General features: G+C 44.2%; 1 protein-coding gene across 1 annotated transcript in view; it reads left to right on the forward strand.

Moving 5' to 3' along the window:
* LAMB1 (laminin subunit beta 1) overlaps positions 1-22,847 on the forward strand; it is a 72,828-nt gene that overhangs the window by 20,233 nt on the left and 29,748 nt on the right. Inside the window, exons 8-19 of the mRNA XM_065884277.1 lie at positions 3,239-3,359; positions 4,864-5,052; positions 5,309-5,488; positions 5,626-5,738; positions 6,888-6,967; positions 16,972-17,107; positions 18,365-18,523; positions 19,833-19,960; positions 20,174-20,297; positions 20,733-20,937; positions 22,077-22,220; positions 22,431-22,662. Coding sequence (XP_065740349.1) covers positions 3,239-3,359; positions 4,864-5,052; positions 5,309-5,488; positions 5,626-5,738; positions 6,888-6,967; positions 16,972-17,107; positions 18,365-18,523; positions 19,833-19,960; positions 20,174-20,297; positions 20,733-20,937; positions 22,077-22,220; positions 22,431-22,662 — 1,811 coding nt within the window. The remainder of the gene's footprint in view (positions 1-3,238; positions 3,360-4,863; positions 5,053-5,308; positions 5,489-5,625; positions 5,739-6,887; positions 6,968-16,971; positions 17,108-18,364; positions 18,524-19,832; positions 19,961-20,173; positions 20,298-20,732; positions 20,938-22,076; positions 22,221-22,430; positions 22,663-22,847) is intronic.

The following is a 22,847-nucleotide window of genomic DNA, read 5'->3' on the forward strand; positions in this document are numbered from 1 at the left end:
ACCACATCTTTATCCATTCGTCAGTCGATGGGCATTTAGGTTGCTTCCATGACCTAGCTATTGTAAATAGTGCTGCAGTGAACATTGGGGTGCATGTGTCTTTTTGAATTATGGTTTTCTCTGGGTATATGCCCAGTCATGGGATTGCTGGGTCATATGGTAGTTCTATTTTTAGTTTTTTAAGGTAAAATCACCGTACTGTTCTCCCTAGTGGCTGTATCCACTTACATTCCCACCAACAGTGCAAGAGGATTCCCTTTCCTCCACACCCTCTCCATCATTTGTTGTTTGTAGATTTTCTGATGATGCCCATTCTAACTGGTGTGAGGTGATACCTCATTGTAGTTTTGATTTGCATTTCTCTAATGATTAGTGATGTTGAGCAGCTTTTCATGTGCTTCTTGGCCATCTGTATGCTTTGGAGAACTGTCTATTTAGGTCTTCTGCCCATTTTTTGATTGGCTTGTTTTTTAATATTGAGCTGCATGAGCTGTTTATATATCTTGGAGATTAATCCTTTGTCCATTGATTCATTTGCAAATGTTTTCTCCCATTCTGAGGGTTGTCTTTTCATCTTGTTTGTAGTTTCCTTTGCTTTGCAAAAGCTTTTAAGTTTCATTAGGTCCCATTTGTTTATTTGTTTTTATTTCCATTACTTTAAGAGGTGGATCAAAAAAGACCTTGCTGTAATTTATGTCAAAGAGTGTTCTTCCTGTTTTCCTCTAAGAGTTTTAGAGTGTCCAGTGTTACATTTAGGCCTGTAATCCATTTTGAGTTTATTTTTGAGTATGATGTTAGGGAGCATTCTAATTTCATTCTTTTACATGCAGCTGTCCAGTTTTCCCAGCACCACGATTGAAGAGGCTGTCTTTTCTCCATTGTATATCCTTGCCTCCTTTATCATAGATTAGTTGACCATAGGTGCGTGGGTTTATCTCTGGGCTCTCTATCCTGTTCCATTGATCTGTATTTCTGTTTTTGTGCCAGTACCATATTGTCTTGATTACTGTAGCTTTGTAGTATAGTCTGAAGTCAGAGAGCCTGATTCCTACAGCTCCGTCTTTTTCCCTCAAGACTGCTTTGGCTATTCGGTGTCTTTTGTGTCTCCATACAAATTTTAAGATTCTTTGTTCTAGTTCCTTAAAAAATGCCATTGGTAATTTGATAGGGATTGCATTGAATCTGTAGATTGCTTTGGGTAGTAGAGTCATTTTCACAATATTGATTCTTCCAGTCCAAGAACATGGTGTATCTCTCTATCTGTTGGTATTGTCTTTAATTTCTTTCATCAGTGTCTTACAGTTTTCTGCATATAGGTCTTTTGTCTCCCTAGGTAGGTTTATTCCTAGGTATTTTATTCTTTTTGTTGCAGTGGTAAATGGCAGTGTTTCCTTAATTTCTGTTTCAGATTTTTCTCCATTAGTATATAGGAATGCAAGAGATTTCTGTGCATTAATTTTGTATCCTGCAACTTTACCAAATTCATTGATTAGCTCTAGTAGTTTTCTGGTGGCATCTTTAGGATTCTCTATGTATAGTATCATGTCATCTGCAAACAGTGACAATTTTACTTCTTCTTTTCCAATTTGTATTCCTTTTATTTTTCTTCTCTGATTGCCGCGGCTAGGACTTCCAAAACTATGTTGAATAATAGTGGTGAGCATGGACATCCTTGTCTTGTTCCTGATCTTAGAAGAAATGCTTTCAGTTTTTCACCATTGAGAATGATGTTTGCTGTGGGTTTGTCGTATATGGCCTTTATTATGTTGAGGTAGGTTCCCTCTATGCCCACTTTCTGGAGAGTTTTTATCATAAATGGGTGTTGAATTTTGTCAAAAGCTTTTTCTGCATCTATTTATCATATGGTTTTTATTCTTCAATTTGTTAATATGGTGTGTCACATTGACTTATTTGCGTATATTGAAGAATCCTTGCATCCCTGGGATAAATCCCACTTGACTCTGCACCGGGGCCTCCACTGGGCTGTGGGCCTTGCTTCTTGACGAAAGGTGTGCCTTGCTTAGTTGATGTTGGCCTTTTCAAAAATTGTTAGTCCTCATCTAAGAAAGTGAAGGTGCAGGACTGACTTGTATTCAACAGTCTAAACTTCTGACTTCCCTTTACTCTATTTAGAACCTTTATTGCACAGATAAAGTTGAATTTTTAACAGAGCCTGAAGGGAGAATATGTCCTTCTAATCTTTTTGCTCCATCTTTCAGAGAGTGCCAGGTAGATGATATTTACTTTTCAGAGTAACAGATCCTGTGTGTAGCTAACCTCATGTAGTCATGTCACTACCATGCGTCTCACAGTATGTTGTACTGTTGATTCAGATGCCATAGGGTCCTGTGGTATGGGTTTTGGGACTGGTTTTAAGTCCATGTAAAACCACCTTATAATGGGAGGAATTTAGTCTTCTGCTAACTGCACTCTTGTCAAGGTGGGTTCAGGGTGGACCTGTCTGTCCTGTTTCTGAATTCCATCCTGTAGAAACTAGTGTTACGGTGAGGGATCCGTGAACGTGCATATTTGCTCGACGGAAAGAATTGATTTATCATTTATGTGCCTCAGGGGCTCAAGTGTGACTGGTGGTGTGGTGTAAAAGAGCACATCGTGGTCCCTTCCTGAAGCGAAATAATCTGTATCTTTTTCTGGCATTTTATATTTCTTTCCTTAAAAATGTAAATGTGGTAACTGATTAATTCTTAAAATCTCATTTTGGGTTGAAAAAAACATTTTTAAGTGCTGAGCCGGAAGTCAAAAACCAAACAAAGCAAGCAGAGAAAACCTGTCTTTTGTATGGCATGGGGTAAAGCTTGCAGTAAATTGAGTTGGTTCCCGGTGGTGTGTACACATTTAGTTCTCCATTATAACTTTTGTTGATTTCTATTATAATAGATTTTTTTAAACTGCTAAGTAACTAGTTTGTTTTTTAAAAAAAATTTTAAGTGACTAATTTTGTTCTTCTGTGTTTTCCTCATCAACACTTCAATAAGAATATTTATCGAGTACCCATTATATAGCAGGAACTGTTCCTAGAGTTGGGAATTACGGCCATCAATAAGACAGGACTCACCGGGGGGGAAGGGACAAAATAAAAACAAAGAAACCCTCATTGACGTGCACTACAGATGAGGATTAGTATCCGAAGGGGTTGATATTTTCCATTGATTGTGGGAAAGGTCTGGCCGTTAGTGTATCTCTTCCTTTGCTTTTTTCTGTTTTTGTAACTTTCAAGGTTCACGGACACTGCATGTGCAGGCATAACACCAAGGGCTTAAACTGTGAACAGTGCATGGATTTCTACCATGATTTACCTTGGAGACCCGCCGAAGGTCGAAACAGCAATGCCTGTAAAAGTAAGTCTCAGGCAAAGGGACGTTCTGAATCAATTCAGAGCCCGGTATCCATTTTTGGAGTAGAGATGCTGTAACAGTACACTGGTCTGCAAAAGGAAGAAAAGTTACTACCCTTTTCCCAGCCTCACCCTGATAATCCTAGGAAGCCACTATCCAGTCTATTAAATTAATCAGTTAGTATTTGAGCAGCACCTGTGTGTTTGGCAGATTTAGTAGACGACAGAGATGCCATCCCTGACATTGTACCTGTTTTTAAGGCAAGATGACCATGAGCGAACAGTGAATGAAAACAGTCGTGTGGTGGATCAGTAGGTCTAAAAGAGATGGAGTATTTGTCAGCCTTGTTTCTGTGCCAGCCCAGCTGCAGCCTGTGGCATCTTTCCATCCGCCCATCCCTCCCGGTGCTATTCTCTGGGCAGAGGGGTAGTTTGAAACACCACCACCCTGCCCCCCCCCCCCCACAGTGATTCTGATAGACTATCACCCCTGCGAGGCGTGCTGTCTCTGCCCCCACTGAGGACTGTTCCAGGAGCTCAGAAAACAGCGAGGGCTGGAGTGGTCAAGGTTTTGTTAGTAAGGCCGACCAGCTGGCCCTTAACAAATAGTTAGGATTGTTTAGGTAAAGAGAAGAAAGTGCGGGGTGGGGGGCGGGGGCGGGGAGGGGGGAGGTGGAAGGGAGTTCAGATAAGGAGAACACAAAACAAGGCTCTAAGGGCATTCTCACACCAGGGTTTAATTCATGATTCTGGGCTTTAATTAAACCAACGTATCCAGGGCACGACGACACAGTCCCTCCCTACAGGACGGATAAGGCCAGTATGTAGAGCCCCGTGAGGGCCCCAGTGACAGAAGCTTCGCTGTGAGAAGACAAGGGTCATTGATGGGGGTTGTTGAGCGTGAGAGAGCGATGGTTAAAGCTGGGTTGGACCAAGAGGACTCCGCCGAATGGGCTAGAGGAGGGACAGAATGACCCAAGAGGGCCGGCTGGATGGCTGTTAAGGGTCTGATTAACAGAACCTGGCCTGGTGTGGCGGTGGGAATGACGAGCAAGGGAATCCGGCCTTCATACCACGTTCCTCAAAGCCGGCAGCCCAGACAGGCTTCCCCAGGAACATACCGCTAGAAAACCCTCTGGAGGGACGTATCCCCGTCCCACCCTGAGCATGGCCCGAGCGCTTTTCCATGCAGTGCAGCCTTCCTGTGAGTGAGCCTCCAAGGGGACTTCCCCCAGCACTTTTCAACTTTTTATAGCCCGTTCTCTTCCAAAGAGGGCAAGTGAGGTTATTTCATAAAGGTCACACTCGGAAGGTTTCCAGCATGGCTTAGGATTTAAACTGATGTCGTAAGCAGATGTGTCCTTTTCACCGCCAGCGCCTTCTTGTTAATTGCCATTTCGCCTGAACTTCGTCCCCAGTTTCCAAAACGAGCTTCCTTCCCACCAACCCCATCCTCCCCCGGTAAGTAGATTGAAAAGGCTTTTCCTGCCGTCGGTCTTGTCTCGCAGAATGTAACTGCAACGAACATTCCAGCTCTTGCCACTTCGACATGGCGGTCTACTTGGCCACTGGCAACGTCAGCGGAGGGGTGTGTGATGAGTGTCAGCACAACACGATGGGGCGCAACTGCGAGCAGTGCAAACCGTTTTACTACCAGCACCCGGAGAGAGACATCCGGGATCCTAATCTCTGTGAACGTATGTGGGGAGAGGTCACGAGGGGGGACCTGTTTAGGTCAGCTTTCAGCTTGAATAGTCTGGTGGTCACGGTCCTTCTCTTGGGACTCAGACCCAGCCTTATTTTAGCTGCTGTATAGGGTGCCGGGGGGAGAATTTACTTAGTAGTCCAGCCTTTTTGAGTCTATTTTTGTGACATTTGGAGGGATGAAGGGAATAGGTGTATTTCTACATAAACACACACATTGTGTTACCTCACGCTTCTGATTCTCCTTAGAATGTACCTGTGACCCAGCTGGTTCTCAGAACAAGGGAGTCTGTGATAGTTACACGGATTTTTCTGCCGGTCTCATTGCTGGTCAGTGTCGGTGTAAATTACACGTGGAAGGAGAACATTGTGATATCTGCAAAGAAGGCTTCTATGGTTTAAGCACTGAAGATCCATTTGGTTGTAAATGTAAGTATATGTGTTGAAAAAGTTTGGGAGTTCTCATGTGCACGTAATTCCCATTTTACTTTGCAATTCTTAATCCATTCGACTACTACAGACTCACTTGGTTTGTGTTTCTTTACTTCATTTTATCTTTAATGAAGCTTGTACTTGCAGTCCTCTGGGAACGATTCCTGGCAGGAATCCTTGTGATTCTGAGACTGGTTACTGCTTCTGTAAGCGTCTGGTGACAGGACAGCATTGTGACCAGTGTCTGGTAGGTAACTCGTAATTACATGGGATGGGTGGTTTGTGAATGTGACATTTCAATAGAGAACGATTTTCACAGTTGTAGGTTCTACCATCACGCTTTTATGTAAATATTAATATTAAAAGACACGAGTAGACCATTCACGAAAGAGGAATTACTAATTTTGACAAGATATTCACCATTGCCGTTAGAGTTGCAGAATAAAACCACAGTGAAGTACCATCTTTACAGACAAAATTAACAAAAGTTTTTTAAAAAAATAGGAATGCTGACTGTTAAGTGAGGACATAGTGAGGGCCAGGTACTCGTGTGCTACTGATGGAAATACAGACTGGTTCATACTTTGTGAAAAGTGTTTTGCAGCTGTGTATCCATAGGCTGTAGAAATGTGCATCCCCTTTGACCCAGTAATCCTACTTCTGGGAATCTATCCTAGTGAAATAATCAGAAAGTTGGACAAAGATGTATTCACCAGAAGACTCATTGCATCTTTTATTAATCATAACAAAAATAACTTGGAAGCAACAGTAGGGAAAATAGTTAAATAAATTTGGGTGTTTCTATGCAGTGTGATATTTGGTTGCCATTGAAAATGATAACATGAGGAAATGCTTATGCTGGTGTAAAAAATATATATAAAAGAACACAGGATGTAAGTAGTATCTTGACTAGGGAAAAAGTTCAACAAGAAAAACAAAATCTGGAAGGAAATAGACCAAAAAGTTGACTGTAGTGATTATGGGTAGAGTAATTATGAGTGTAATTTGTTAAAATTATATTTTATATCTTTTAAAACATTTTTGTGATTGCTTTCATATTACTGTCTCACTGCCGGAGTAATTCCAGTGAAGAAAATTGGCATGTTTGCTGCTAGCTCATGTTAATTCTTGGATGAAGGCTATTTGCAGGGCAAAGAAACTGCTGTGATCTGGGGTTACCACGTGGGTATGTGCAACCCTCTCTGACCCCAGTGACCCACAGCTTGGGTTCTTTATGCTAGAATACTCCTACTCACACCTATTGTAGGCTTTCTCCTTCCACGGTGCAGATAAACGTTTGGTGGAACGTCCAAAACACGCCATAACTTGTGTCTTGCTGAGTCTATTGTGTAATTACAGGAACCCCCCTTTAGATGTTTAATCTTTTGTTCTGCAGCCAGAGCACTGGGGCTTAAGCAACGACTTGGATGGATGTCGACCTTGTGACTGTGACCTTGGGGGAGCCTTAAACAATAGGTGAGTGGAGCTGCTCTGACACTCTTGCGCTCAGTCACCCCTAGGGTCCTTGCGACCTCTAGGACGAGGGTGACTTTCGGTGTCTCCTAAGAAGATAGGCAGAGTGCATTCACCTTTGCTTTGAATGCCTGATAATCATTTTTACCTGCGCTCTCAAAGTTTTCAAAGGTTTGTTCATTCCAAGAGTTAGCTTTGAAGCCTTCTCTAGTCTTTGTTTCTTGGGTTTTTTATTTTGTTTTTTCATGTTTCTTTAGTTTTTGTCTTTTTTTTTAATTGAAGTATAGTTGAGTTACAATATTGTGTTATTTTCAGGTGTTCACAATGATTCAGTTATTTATGTATATATTCAGTTATATATGTGTATATTCAGTTGTATATATATGTTCTTCAGATTCTCTTCCCTTATAGTTTATTATAAAATATTGAGTATAGTTCCATGTGTTATATAATTGGTCCTTGTTGGTTATTGTTTCTTGGTTTTTAATAGTGTTATTTGTTTTGTATTTTACTTTTCAGTATTTTTTAAATTATGGAAACAGTGTATGCCCGTGGTTTTAAAAAAAAAAAAATTCAAACAGTTCAGACAGGTATCCTGCCTTTTTTCCCCACCAAGTTCCATTGCCTTGAAGTGCCACCGTTAAGTTTCTTGTGTCTCTCTAGAAATTAATAATAGTGCTCAAAATACCTGTAAAAATGACAGTGTTTTTTTCTTCCTCTCATTTCTTTTGAAATCATCTTAGGTGTTACTTTTTTTTTTTTTTTTTTTTAATTTATTTATCTTTGGCTGTGTTGAGTTTTCGTTTCTGTGCGCGGGCTTTCTCTAGTTGCGGCGAGCGGGGGCTACTCTTCATCGTGGTGCGCGGGCTTCTCATTGTAGTGGCTTCTCTTGTTGCGGAGCACAGGCTCTAGACACACAGGCTCAGTAGTTGTGCCTCACGGGCTTAGTTGCTCCGCGGCATGTGGGATCTTCCCAGACCAGGGCTCGAACCCGTGTTCCCTACATTGCTAGGCAAATTCTTAACCACTGCGCCACCAGGGAAGCCCAGGTGTTACTTTTTTAAACAAGACAAGTACAAAGGAATATAGTCCATGATTTCCTACTTAGCTTAACAGACATTTTTTATAAATCAAAGTAATGTATGTGTGTACATTACTCTGCAACTGGTTTTTTTAATCTAGAGTTTTTTTTATATCCGCATCTATTCATCTGCCTCTTTTTGTGTGTTCCATCATGTGAGAGTGCTATGACTTACTGATTTCCATTTTTTGGGTTTTTTTCTTTTCAGAAAGTTTGCAGTGAATATCCTTATTGGTAATCTCGATGAATGTTTGTAGACATATCTATAGATTGGGTTCCCAGTGATGGAAGTGCCAAGTCAAAGTACATGTGCATTTTCTATTTTACTAGAGGATGTCAGATTGTTCTCCAGACATACGGTGCTAGTCTGTTTTCCTCCCAACCAGTTACAAAGTACCTTCTTCCCCAATCCCCCACCAGCAGCTGGTATCATCAAAACTTTTCTTTTTACCAGTTTAAAGGATGGAAAATGCAGTCCCATTTTCATTTGTGTGAAGGCGCTTCACTTTATTCTTCACTATTTCATTTTTTCCAGCTTGCGGGTACATTAATGAAAATTACATACAATAATTTTAGTGATTTAATTAAATATGTTGGTATTCCTTGAATTGGTGAGACATGAGCCTCTCCTCAAAATGATCAAAGTACACATTTCGGCAAGATGTTCAGTTTGTGGGAGTTGGATTAATTCCCTTTGAGTCGTCTCTGTGCGTTACTGGATGAGATTCAGAACATCTGGTAAAAATAGCATAAGTGACTGTTGGGAGGGTAGACAGATGTTTCCTTGTGGCCCAGGATCTTCCCCGGGAGAACGTGCTGCATTCATAAGCCTCATGGGTTCAAAACCGACTCTCTTACAGGAAGATTTCCCAGCACTGTAGTAGTCTGCTTGGGCAGGAGTTAGATTTTGGGCAGCAAGAACATGTTCTTTTTGGCCTCCGTGTTTGGGTTTGTTCTGTTCCAGGTCGTGCAGTAAACTTGGGACAGCATGTCGCCTCCGGAACTCCAGGGTGAATGCCTGTTCTTAGACAACCTCCAGAGGGGAGGATGCAAGGATAGTTCCATAAAGGAGGAAAGCAAGACCAACTGCTCTCTCTGCTGATGAAATCACTTCCCTGACTTCCCCTTGGTGACCCCCGGAACACAAGCGGATGATTCCTTTAGTAACTGATTCCTCAATTCAAAGCTCTGGGCACTCCGAAAATGCTTCTCGATTAGAGGAAAGTGGCATACGTAACTCTCCAAATTATGTCCTAAACTCAGGAATGTCCTGTGTTCCTTTACACTAAGCGGTTTTTTGTTGCTTACACTCCCTTACTCTCTCTCGCTCGTCCACACGTGCTTCCTGTCTCTAAATGCACCCACGCACAGCCCCTGGCCTGCCCCTAATCTCTCCTGCAGAAAATGTGCAAAAACCAGAATGTGCTAGTCAAGAGAGTTGGTGAAACAGAACATTTTAGTGAAGCTTTTTTTTTTTCAATTTTGATTGGAGTAGAGCTGCTTTACAATGTTTTGTTAGTTTCTGCTGTACAGCAAAGCGAATCAGTTATACATGTATACGTATATCCTTTAGTGAAGATTTTAAAGTGGGTGATTTGTTCTTTCTAGCATGATGGATGAAATAGATGCCTTATCTTTTGGCATCATTGGTGGGGGAAGAAAGGAAACTTTCAAGATGCCTCTAGTCTTGTGACTCTTCAGTTTTTTACAGTCATCCTTTTCAAGGTTGTTTTTCCCCACAGGACTTTAAGAGTCCCAAAGAGGTGACAGAGGCTGTGTCTTCTAAAGCACCAGTTCTTCTAGAATGCTTGGTGCATAACAGATGCTCAGGATCATACTTGCTGAATGATTGATTTGTCGCAGACAGTCATAAATATCTTCCACCTGACAGTATTATTGTACTTTGCTTTGCCTCAGACACATGTTGAATAAATGTTGACTGAGTAAAAGAATTTGAGAAACAAAAGATTTTTATGATACAAAAATTAAACATGCCCCCCTCGGGAGAGGCCATCTCTAAATCAATCCCAAAACATTCCTTATTTACTTTGGCTAGGGCTAGATTAAGTGTAAAGTCATTAAGTGGAAAAAGTTTTTAAATGTTTTGTTTAATGAGCTGAGCGGCTTTTGGTAGAACAATTAAAGTGTGTAATCCATGCCTGTTATATTGACAGCTAGTCTGAACTTCGGAATATTTTAAAGTAAGACCTAATTGATTTAAATAATGTGACTCAAACCAGGTTAATAACGTTTTGCCTAGTAGATAGCCTGCTTTTTATAAAATTAATTATTTTGGCACATTGGGTCTTAGTTGCGGCATGCGAGATCTTCGTTGAGGCAAGCGGGATCTTTTGTTGAGGCGCGCGGGGTTCTCTAGTTGTGGCGTGCGGGTTTTCTCTTCTCTGGTTGTGGCACGCGGGTTCCAGAATGCTTGGGTTCTGTAGTGTGCGGCACGCGGGCTCTCTAGTTCAGGTGTGCGAGCTCAGGAGTTGTGGTCATGGCATGTGGGATCTTAGTTCTCCGACCAGGGACCAAACCCGCATCCCCTGCATTGCAAGGCGTTTACCGCCGGACCAGTGGGGAAGTCCCCTAACCTGCTTTCATGAATAAATAAGAGTGGTTGCTAAGTAAATGCTGCTTGCAACTGTTTAAAACGTTGAAAAATAGAAGCAGTCTGATAGCATCCTTCAAAATTATTTCATCAGTTAAATTTAGGACTTTGCTATCTGGCTTGAAGCCCACCACTTTCTTCTGAGACTTTGATATCTGGCTTGAAGCCCACCACTTTCTTCTGAAGATCTCTCCCTTCTCCTTCTTAGACTGAAGGCCCCAATCCTCCCTTAATGTGAAAACACATTGCTTCTGCATCTTTGTTAGCACTTACTCTGCTTTGTGGTATAGCTGTTTGTCTTTGAAAGGTCTCTTTGGACAGGGATTTTGTCTTAGCTGTTTTTGCATATTCTTTTGTCCCCAGCCCATTGATAGGTGCTCAGTAAATGAGCTGAAATTTATTGTACTTCGAAACCAGAGCAGAAGTTAATAGATATTTTCATCAACGTATGGGATAACTGTGGTGTATCTAACTCGTTGTTAATTGCTATGGCAGCTGGACGTAAAGAGATTATCGAACATAGCTCATACCCTTTAAGAACCTATTCTAGTTGTAGGGGAATTGGCGGTGGAGGTTGGGTAGAGGGGTGGTGGAAAAGCTGCTCTGGATAGAAGGGATGGTGCTGACTGCTCATCACTGGGGAACCAGCTCTTATTTGTAATCAGTATTTTGGAGGAGATTTCCGCGTTGAACAGAGTAGTGGTCCTTATGAATGATGATTTTTATCTTTTAATGTTTTTCTTTTGCTTTATTTCTTAGTAGTAAAGTTGAGATTGTACAGTGTTCTCCCTGCTCATCACTGTTTAAATGAAAGGGTTTTCCTTCCAAGAGTTGCCAGTTGCTACCTTTATGAGAAATCTGTGTTTTTGAGAAACGATCTTTTTATAAAATTTATTTTATTGACGTATAGTTGATTTACAATGTTGTATTTCTGCTGTACAGCAAAGTGATTCAGTTATACATTTCTATACATTCTTTTTCATGTTCTTTTCCATTATGGTTTATCACAGGAGATTGAACATAATTCCCTGCGCTATACAGTAAAACATTGTTGTTTATCCATCCTATACATAATAGTTTGCATCTGCTCAACCTAAACTTCTAATCCATCACTCCCCCCGCCCCACCCCCGGCAACCACAAGTCTGTTCTCTGTCTGTGTGTCTGTTTCTGTTTTGTAGATAAGTTTATTTGCGTAATATTTTAGATTCCACATATAAGTGACATCATATGATTTTTGTCTTTCTCTGTCTGACTTACTTCACTTAGTATGGTAATCTCTAGGTCCATCCATGTTGCTGCATATGGCATTATTTCATTCTTTTTTTATGGCTGAGTAGTATTCCATTGTGTATATAGGTACCACATCTTCTTTATCCATTCATCTGCCAATGGACATTTAGGTTGTTTCCGTGTCTTGGCTATTGTAAATAGTGCTGCTGTGAACGTGGGGGTGCATGTATCTTTTCTTTTGTTTTCTTTTTAAGAATCAGTTTTATTTTTTGGCTGCGTTGGGTCTGTGTTGCCGCATGCGGGCTTTCTCTAGTTGTGACGAGCAGGGGCTACTCTTTGTTGTGGTGCGCGGGCTTCTCACTGCGGTGGCTTCTCTTGTTGCGGAGCACAGGCTCTAGGCGTGCGGGCTTCAGTAGTTGTGGCTCGCGGGCTCTAGAGCGCAGGCTCAGTAGTTGTGGCACAGAGGCTTAGCTGCTCCGCGGCATGTGGAATCTTCCCGGACCAGGGATCGAACTCGTGTTTCCTGCATTGACAGGTGGATTCTTTACCACTGCATCACCAGGGAAGTCCACGTGTATCTTTTCGAATTATGGTTTTCTCTGGATATACGCCCAGGAGTGGGATGGCTTGATCATATAGCAACTCTACTTTTAGTTTTTTAAGGAACCTCCATACTTTTCTCCATAGTGGCTGCACCAACTTACATTCCCACCAACAGTGTAGGAGGGTTCCCTTTTGAGAAATAGTCTTGGCCTTTACCCTTTGAGGAAAAAAATAGGGCCTGTGTTAGGTTTCTGTTGCTGCCATAACAAATTACCACCACTTAGTGGCCTAAAACAACATAAATTTATTATCTTCCAGTCCTGTATGTCAGACACGGTCTCGGGGACTAAAATCAAGGTGTCGGTAGGGCCACGTTTCCACCTGAAGGTTCTGGGGAGACTTTTTCCTGCTCATTCTTGCTGTTGGCAGATTCCGGTTCGTTTGGTCGTAGGATGCAGTTGCCGTTTTCCTGCTGGCTGTCAGCTGAGGGCTGTTCCCAGCTTCTAGAAGCTGCCCACGTTCCTTGCCTCTTTCTTTCACCTTCACAACCAACAACGGTGGGTCAGATCATCCTCGTGCCACAGCTCTGACGCAACCCTCTGCTTTCCTCTGCTGCTTCTAAAAATTCATGTGATTCGCTTGGGCCCACCTGGGTAACCCAGGATCATCCCCCATCTCAAGGTCCTTAACCTTGATCTCATTAGGAAAGTCCTTTGTGCCACATGAGGTAACATATCCACAGATTCCAGGGCTGAGGATGTGGACATCTTTGGGAGTCATTATTCTGCCTGCCACGGGCCCTGATATATTGTGTTTTATGTCTTTATTCTACCTAACTGATCCAATGAATTGTATCTAGTTACAGGGAAATGGGTGGGGGGAACATACAACATTGTCAGATGGACCATTTCTATCTGGTGTCCCCTCACCTCCTCAGTCAGGTGAGCAGTGTCTTCCTCTCACCTGCCGTCCTTTGCTCTTAGCTCTGTGTGGGCACTGCCTGCATTTTGATTGGTTGTACTGGTCAGTTGCTTTATTGTTTATCCCCCTTGGTTAGATTGGAAGTGCTTTAGGGCAGGAACTATATTTTCCTCCCATTTTTCTTTCTCCATATCATTTCACTGGAAATATTGGACTTAACAAGGAAGGTAGGGTTGGTTCAGAAGAGAGTTGACAGGGACTTCCCTGGCGGTCCAGTGGTTAAAACTCTGCACTTCCACTGCCGGGGTCACAGGTTCGATCCCTGGTTGGGGAACTAAGATCCCGCATGCCGCGAGGTGCAGCCAAAGAAAGAAATAAAGAGCTGACACGGGCTGAAATGGGAGAGTCTGGGCACCGGGAAGCACAGCTGCCAAGGCTAATACCTGCTCAGTAAATACTTGTGGGAGAGTATGAGTGTGGCTCAGCTAAAGCCAAGGGTGGACACCCGAAAGAGAAGCAGTTGTTTTCAGAGGAGGGGCTATAGAGGCTGCGGGAAACCAGGCAGAGGCTTCGTGACTTGACAGAAGAAGAAACAGTTGTGGGTTTTGGGGAAGGCGGGGCTTTGGGAAGGTTGGTTTGGCCGTGTAGCTGGATGATCTGGGCAGCAGGGAGAGAGAGGAACTGGAGAGATCAGCTCGGGAGGTGTAGAACGACGACACATTGGGAGTAGGGTAGCCGCAGTGACAATGAGAGGAAAAAGCCGAGTCGAGAACCGTCTTGAAATAACACGTGTTATATTGAGGATAAAGGGAAGATTACATCTCACCTACATCAGAGGAATTTTTTTTTAATTGAAGTATAGTTGATTTACAATGTGTTTTATATATACAGACACACACACACACATTCTTTATATTTTCTGTCATGGTTTATCACAGGAGATTGCATAGAGTTCCCTGTGCTCTACAGCAGGACCTGTTGTTTATCCATTCTCTATATAATAGTTTGCATCTGCTAATGCCAACCTCCCAATCCATCCCTTCCCCCTCTCCCCCTTGGCAAGCACAAGTCTGTTCTACATCAGAGTAATTTTAAATCTGCTGACAGAAATAGCAGAGCTGAAGATAAGTCTGTGTGAGGTGGCGAACAGTTTGGGACAGGATGAATTAGAGGTGACGGCTGGGCAAACCATGGAAATGTCCCATTTGCGGCTGGAGGGGTACAACCAGAGCACAGTCGTGAGTCAGAAGTAAGAGCTGTAGGCGAGGGCCACCTGCATGGAGGCAGGTAAAGCCCCAAGAACGAGTTCACCAAAGGAGCGGGTGTTGAATGGGGGCCACGCCTATGGGTGACAAGCGTTCAAGTGTGTGGACACAGGCGTGTGGCGGTGGAGCTGACATGAGGGGAATTCCCTGCACAGGGTCAGGTCCTCGTGAGTTGCTTTTTCTTTCCAACTGTGCTGCGGGTAAAAGCCTCTTGGGAGTCTGCCCACTGTCTCTATCCTTGCCTTCCTTGGCTTGTTCTCTAGTAATGGATGGCATGGGGAAGAATCTGGGTGTTTTCTTCTTTGGTGGCTCACGTTTGAGACATCTGTTCCCTCAGTAAACATCTGCTGGGGAGGAAAGGGATTTTCTTTTGTCCCTGTGATGTCATGTGTGACGCCTGAGTTTTGGGAAATGGCTTTTGGTGGATTAGCCTGAAAGAGGTCTAGGTCCTAACTGGAACAAGCTTGCCTCCTCTGGGAATTGTCTACAGGATGTCGAGTGTGTTCTTACCCCTGTAGGATAAAAACTATTTACATGACATAAAGGAAGACTTCAGCTGGACCATGACAGGGCTGTTTGGGGTGTTTTTAATAAAGCTCTGAGTGTTCAGTCTTCCTGTGAGTTGTAACTTGCCTTAGATATTTGGTTTAAAATGAACTTTGGGATGAGAAAAAAAAAACTCTGGGAATAGGTTTAAAGTAACAATTCCAAATCACATCTTGACTTTAATGAAGTAAAAATGGATGCATGTAATTCGGGGCTTTTTCTTTTTTGTTGTTGAAGTATAGTTGATTTACAGTGTTTCAGGTGTAGAGCAAAGTTGTCAATAATTGTCCAACAAGAGAGGAAGTGATCAATGTCTTAACAATAAAGATAGCAAACAACTGAGGCCTCAGAAGGCACCATTTGAGAGGAGGAGAGGGAGGGAACCACACAAGCCTTCATGAAGGGATGACAGTTGAAAAATCAGGAGGATTTGAAGACACGGCGCGTCAACTTTAATGAACACCTACTTTGTGAGCAGCTTAGTTGTTGATGTGTCGCGTACATCATTTCTCTTGCAAGGAGGCGGTGGCACGACGGAGAAGGTGGTTCCTTCTGTGGGTTGGGGAGTGATGGTCAGGAAACGCCACAGCAGGAGGGATTTGTGAGCTGAATCTTGAAAGGACAGTGGGTAGATCTCTGCTGGGTAAATAAGGGATCAGGGCATTCCAGGCTGCAGGAACAACACAAGCAAAGGCAAGGGGTCGTGAGTCCCCCAGTGCATTGGAAAAACTCTTAAGTAGTTCAGTGTGGTTGGAGAGGCGAGGGCAGAGGCGAGGCTAGGAAGGTAGGGAAGCTGGTGGGGGCCTGGTGCGCCTCCCCAAGGCCATCGTGCCTGGAAGTGATGTGGTTAATGCATCTCATAAACGTCATTCAGGTAGCTCTGGGGGGAGGTGGAAGTTCAGGTTGAGAAGTTGGAAGATTGGCAATAAGGATACCAATTAGAGGACTGTAACTGCTTTTACTGTGAGCGAGAGAGAGAAGAAAGGCATAGCCTAGTCAGTGCAAAGCGGGGAGAGGATACACAGGATGCTAGGAGGGGGCTTCCCTGGTGGCGCAGTGGTTGAGAGTCCGCCTGCCGATGCAGGGGACAGGGGTTCGTGCCCCAGTCCGGGAAGATCCCACATGCCGCGGAGCGGCTGGGCCCGTGAGCCATGGCCGCTGAGCCTGCACGTCCGGAGCCTGTGCTCCACAACGGGACAGGCCACAACAGTGAGAGGCCCGTGTACCGCAAAAAAAAAAAAAAAAAAAAAAGATGCTAGGAGGGGAAATAACCAAATTTGGTTCCTGATGGGCTATGAAGAAGGGATCTAGAGAAGAATTTCTGGGTTCTGATGTGGTCGACTCTGGGTGGTGGAGTCTTCTCCCCAGCAGAGAACATGGGAGGGATTGGGTGCTGCTTTCTGGGATCTCTGATTAGCCTCTGGGACAGCTAAGTTGGAGCTGTCCTTCTGGGAGCTGGATATTTAGATGTGAGGCCCAGGAAAAGGGGTTGCATTTGCAAAAGATACATCAACGCAAGAACCTATGTGATAACTACAGAAAACCTTAACGTGGCACAGATGGGGCATAGTCAAGAGGAGAGGGAGATAAAACCGAAAGACCAGGTCACTGAGAGCTTTCAACCTCAGGAGACTGGGATTAATTTGTGGGCAATGTTTCCTTCCATGTACTTACTTTTTGAAGGAAGTAAGAAAACCCTACCTGAATATTTCACCCCACTTACTATTTAATGGCAAACATGGATCTGCTTCCAGTGGGTTCATTATGAACGTGGTGAGCCCAACTGACCAGCTCTCCTCCCTTTCCAGCTGCTCTGCAGAGTCAGGCCAGTGCGTCTGCCAACCCCACATGATCGGACGCCAGTGCAATGGAGTGGAATCTGGGTACTACTTCCCCACCTTGGATCACTACATCTACGAAGCAGAAGAAGCCAACTTGGGGCCTGTAAGTAGGGGGGTGCTGGCCAGGTGGGTAAAGCAGAGTATGGGGGGCGGGCAGTAATGGCAATACACATTTTGTAAAGAGACCAAATAAGAAGCATCTCGTCAGTGAGCACAAAATAAGGGCCAGGAGCAGGCCTTCTTGAGAACAGTCGTATTTAAAGTGTAAGTAAATCCGTAACGCAGAAGGAGACTTTGGAACTTTCACTAGTAAGGCTTTTGGTGTTTTTAGGCAGGTGGGTTGTTGGTTGTTTTTTCTTTTTCCATTCTTTTCTCTACTGGTTAGCGCCAGAGTTAGCTGGTATAGTAAATGTTCAGAGAGGATATTGCTTCAGTTTTCTAATGCTGTGTAACAAGCCGTGCCCAAAGTTAGCGGCTTCAAATATATGTCCGGCACTTCAGCTGGGACGGCGGAAACAGCTGGAGGCCAGCTGGGTGCTGTTCTCCAAGCAGCTGTCTTGAGCTGCCTCACAGCATGGAGGTGTGTGGACAGTGAGAATTCTTACCTGGCATCTGGAGGAGGAAACAGAACCTGCCAGGTCTCTCAAGTGCCAGAATGTCATTTTCTCACACTTCGCTGGTCACAAGGCACAAGGCCAGACCACATTCGAGGGCAGGGGAACATAGGTTCCACCTCATGATGGGTAAGGCCGCACACACATACATTGCAGGGAATGAAGGACTTCACCTCTGGAGGCGGCTAATCACAGTTACTGTATGTAACCCTGTGAACAAACTCAAATGCACACTTGAATTAAGCAACTCACACTGATCCACTGTCAGCCTTACGATCAGAATTCACTCATCGGTAGTGAACATTCACGGTTGTAACAAGTTTCCTCACTTGTACGTGGCGCCTGAAACAAATACCAATGAGAATGACAGAAATACATCCTCTAGATATCGGGCTAGCCTTGTGGAAATCTGGGACATACCTGGTCACTCCTAGGCTTGCTAGTAACAGCATTTGGGATGTTCTCTTTCCTTCCGTCGTGCTCATTTTCCTGGTTCTGTCATTAGAAGATACATCCTAAGCCTTAAGCCCATCTCCAATGTCCCGAGACTACCTCAACCTAAAAACTGAAAAGAAACCAATTACCTGTTTATAAAGCGAAAAATGATACAGTCTACTGGAAAATTTGACTGCAAAAAATGGGTTTAGTATCTACAGTTTTGGACCTTTGGGTGACTCCAGATTTCTTTGACTGTTACCTTGAATTCCATCTCAAGTAAAGCATCAGTCCTGTCCCCTTGTCCTCAGGGGGTCAGCATAGTGGAGCGGCAGTATATCCAGGACCGTATTCCTTCCTGGACTGGAGCAGGCTTCGTCCGAGTGCCTGAAGGGGCTTATTTGGAGTTCTTCATCGACAACATACCATATTCTATGGAGTATGACATCCTAATTCGCTATGAGCCACAGGTAACCCCTTGGTAGACTAATGCGGGGGGGTTATTGGTAGAAAAATCTTTCTTCTAATGGACACTATGTGCTTGTGAATTGTGGAGGGCGCATTGTAATAGAGGGAACGCTCTCTGACTTTCTCTGCTCCTTGGAAGTAAAAATGTACATTTTTCTTCAGTTTCACAAACATGTAGTGATCTCCTTGTTAGGTACTTAGCCTTGCTGAGAACTGAGGTGGTGATGAGAATGTGCTAGGTTCTCTCCTTGCCTCGATGGCCTGCCCTGCCCAGGGATGGACACATGTCCCTAACTGCCATCAAAGGTGGGAAGTCTAAGCAGAGACACAAACATTGCTGCAAGATGAGAGGTTCATACCAGCCGGACTGGCCAGGGGCTGCCGAAATGTTTACTAAAGAGTCAGTTGGAGGCCTTAAGACAGAGGTGGAATTTTGCCACAAGAGGAAGTAAGGAATAGCATAAGCAGTGGAGAAGGGGGTGTTTTGAGCATCCTTCCACATAGCCAGGTAAGGAGGGATATGGTTGGAGATGCTGTTAGGAGAAATGCTGGGATCAGTAAATGAACTTGGATTCTATACTAACAGGAAGCTGTCAGAGGGTTTTGGGCAAGGGATTGTCATTATCTAAGCTGTGGGGTTTTGGGTTTTTCTTTTTTTATCTTCTTTTTTGCTTTTAAGTCAGAGAAAGACGAATATCATATATCACTTACATGTGGAATCTAAAATACGATAGAAATGAACTTATCTACAAAACAGAAGTAGACTCACAGACATAGAAAACAAATTTACGGTTACCAAAAGGGAAAGTGGGGGAGGGAGGCATTAGGAGTTTGGGATTAATGAATGCACACTACTGTATATAAAATGGATAACCACCAAGGACCTCCTGTACAGCGCAGGGAACTATACTCAGTATCTTGTAATAACCTATAACGGAAAAGAATCTGAAGAAGAATAGATACATACGTATAACTGAATCACTTCGCTGTACACCTGAAACTAACGCAACGTTGTAAGTCAACTCTACTCCAATAAAAGATAATAATAATAAGCTGTGTTTTAAGGTGGAAAAGGGACGTTGGGAGAGGCAGGGAGAGCAGTGGGAGGCTGTGTCAGTGTCCACGTGGGAAGGGGCTCGGGCTGGAACTGGGGTAACAGCCGAGGGAATGGTCAAGAGAGAAGGGAAACGCAAGCGAGTGTTTCCCATTTAAACTTGGCAAAAGATGGATGGATGGTTGGATCCATCCAGACAGACAGGCAGCAGCGGGCCAGCTCGGTTGGTCTTCCCGATCATCTGTTTCTTACTGTAGCTCCCCGACCACTGGGAGAAAGCTGTCATCACAGTGCAGCGACCTGGGAAGATTCCAACCAGCAGCCGATGTGGAAACACTGTTCCTGATGATGACAACCAGGTGGTGTCCCTATCGCCTGGCTCCAGGTCAGTGTGACAATGGTTTGCAGCTCAGCAGAACCAGCATGCAAATTAATTCTTTTTCTCATGTCTCGCCTGGTGAGTTGCACAGTTACCATTTTGGGGCCACGAGCCAAACATGGACTGTTCCTTCCTTTGGGATGATCTACGTGGAGCTTTGATGGATTAGATACTTACAGGCGCACCTTTGTTTGTTATTTTTCTCTTGTTTCGGGGCAGGTATGTGGTCCTCCCCCGCCCCGTGTGCTTGGAGAAGGGTGTGAACTACACAGTGAGGTTAGAGCTGCCCCAGTACACCTCCTCCGACAGCAATGTGGACAGCCCCTACACGCTGATAGATTCTGTAAGTGGAGGTCGTTTCTGACGAGCAGGGAGGACTGGGCAGAAAGCATGCATCACCTTCCCCAGAGGGTTTTGTGGAGGGGAATGCTGAGAGGTGAGGCAGAGTCATTCTTTCTGCCTCCGAGGCCACTTTGCTTATTTATTTTAACAAAACCCCACCCTCTGGAAAGGATCTACTCAAGACGATCCTTCCTGAAAATAGGAAGTGTCTTAACGATGACATTTCAAAACCCATCAAACTTTGTAAGAGGTCTCTGAACTTTTGCTGGCGAGAATATTTAAGATTGAAAAGGTTTTCACTTGACTCCATGAGTCTGTTTTTTTTTTTTTTTCAAGAGTCAAAGAAGCACTTGGGGTTTTTATGTGTTTGCTTGCGTTAATTGATGACCTGGGACAACCCCCGTAAGAACAGTGTATTGTTCTGTTTTCTTCCTAGCTTGTTCTCATGCCATTCTGTAAGTCGCTGGACATCTTCACTGTGGGAGGCTCAGGAGATGGGGTCGTCACCAACAGTGCCTGGGAAACCTTTCAGAGATACCGATGTCTGGAGAACAGCAGAAGCGTCGTGAAGACTCCGATGACCGATGTTTGCAGAAACATCATCTTTAGCATTTCCGCCCTGTTACACCAGACAGGCCTGGGTAGGTATTACTGCTGCTGCTTCTGCCCCTTCTTTCTCAAGAGGCTTGAGGACGCTTGACATCACGAGGTACGTTGGCAGGCATGTCCTATAGTTCTGTGTTAGGCGGTCAGCCCAAAGGAAATAGTGTCTCAACTATAGTTGGTGTTTGTTTCTTTAAGAGCATGTTAGTGATAGAGCACCACTGACAATGGACTCAGTCATCAAGTAACACACAAAGAATAGGGAACTAGGGAAAGGTCGCGGAGACTTTCCATACGCAGGGTGGGGAGTTGGGATGGAATGACAGCACCCCGTAACTGAAATTGATATTTTGCTCTTTGAAAGGTCACTGGGCTTTTGTTGAAGGTCTTGTGATATTTGAGCTTTGAAGGCAAGGAGAGAAAACCTTAATGACCTCCTTCCTAGAAAAACCGCTTTTATCTGTCAACTCCGGCTCCTGCCACTTCCCTGGCACCCATCCGAGGGAGGATACCGCTTTAAATGGGAATTCTGAACAAGCTAAGGTGCTCTTGGGGGGAGGATTGGGAAGGGCCCCAGCAAAAGGACAGACCAGTGCAGAGCCAAGTGGTCCTCACTGGGCTCATGGCTGTGGGGAGCACAGCCGCCCTGGGTCACAGGCTTTTTAAAAAATTTTTATTGGAGTATAGTTGAAACTAATACAACATTAGTGTACAGCAAAGTGAATCGGTTATACATATCCACTCTTTTATTTTTTTAAGATTCTTTTCCCATATAGGCCATTACAGAGTGTTGAGTAGCGTTCCCTGTGCTCTACAGCAGGTTTTTATTAGTTTGCTCTTTTATATTTAGTAGTATGTATATGTCAATCCCAACCTCCCAGTTTATCCCTCCCCCGCTATCCCCTGGTAACCAGAAATTTGTTTGTAACCAGAGTCACCTCTGTGACTCTACTTCTGTTCTGTAAATAAGTTCATCTGTACCTTTTTTTTTTTGAGATTCCACCTGTAAGCGATACCATATGATATGCGTATTTCTGCGTCTGGCTTAACTTCACCCAGTATGACAATCTCCGGGTCCATCCGTGTTGCCGCAAATGGCCTCATTTGGTTCTGTTTTATGGCTGAGTAATATTCTGTTGTATACAGGGTCATGGGCTCTTGCCTCTCTCCTCTGCAGCTTGTGAGTGTGACCCTCAGGGTTCCTTAAGTTCCGTCTGCGACCCCAACGGAGGCCAGTGTCAGTGCCGGCCAAACGTGGTTGGAAGAAGGTGTGACAGATGTGCGCCCGGCACCTTTGGCTTTGGCCCCAGCGGGTGCAAACGTAAGTTGATCAGAATTGTAACGTATTCTTTCAGATGGTGAGTCATACTAGCATGGGTTCCATAGCTTCAGAAGGCATGCTGCACTCTGGAAACTGACCACAGGGGCCCACGAGCCTTCTGCACTGGGCAGGGGGGGACTGGCCTATGTAAGGGGTGTGTTTGCATTTAATGCGTTTTTCAGCTGGTCCCTCGGTTGCCTATTTCCTCAGCTTGTGAGTGCCATCTGCAAGGATCTGTCAATGCTTTCTGTGACCCCATCACTGGCCAGTGCCACTGTTTCCAGGGGGTGTACACGCGGCAGTGTGACCGGTGCTTACCCGGGTACTGGGGCTTTCCAAGTTGCCAGCCCTGCCAGTGCAACGGCCATGCAGATGACTGCGACTCCGTGACAGGGGAATGCCTGAGCTGCCAGGACTACACCACGGGGCATAACTGTGAAAGGTACACGCAGCCTTTTGAAAGTAAAGAGAATGAGATTGTTTCTGGCTGAGCAAACAGCATCTTAGACAAACCACAGAATGAATCTCTACCGGTCTCCAGATGGCTCTTTCATTTCTGATCACCTCGGTATTTATTTTCTAGGAACTTATACGTTTATACAGAACAGATTTAGCTTACGCCCTCTG

This window comes from Phocoena phocoena, chromosome 9, assembly GCF_963924675.1.
Source record: "Phocoena phocoena chromosome 9, mPhoPho1.1, whole genome shotgun sequence".
Lineage (NCBI taxonomy): Eukaryota > Metazoa > Chordata > Mammalia > Artiodactyla > Phocoenidae > Phocoena > Phocoena phocoena.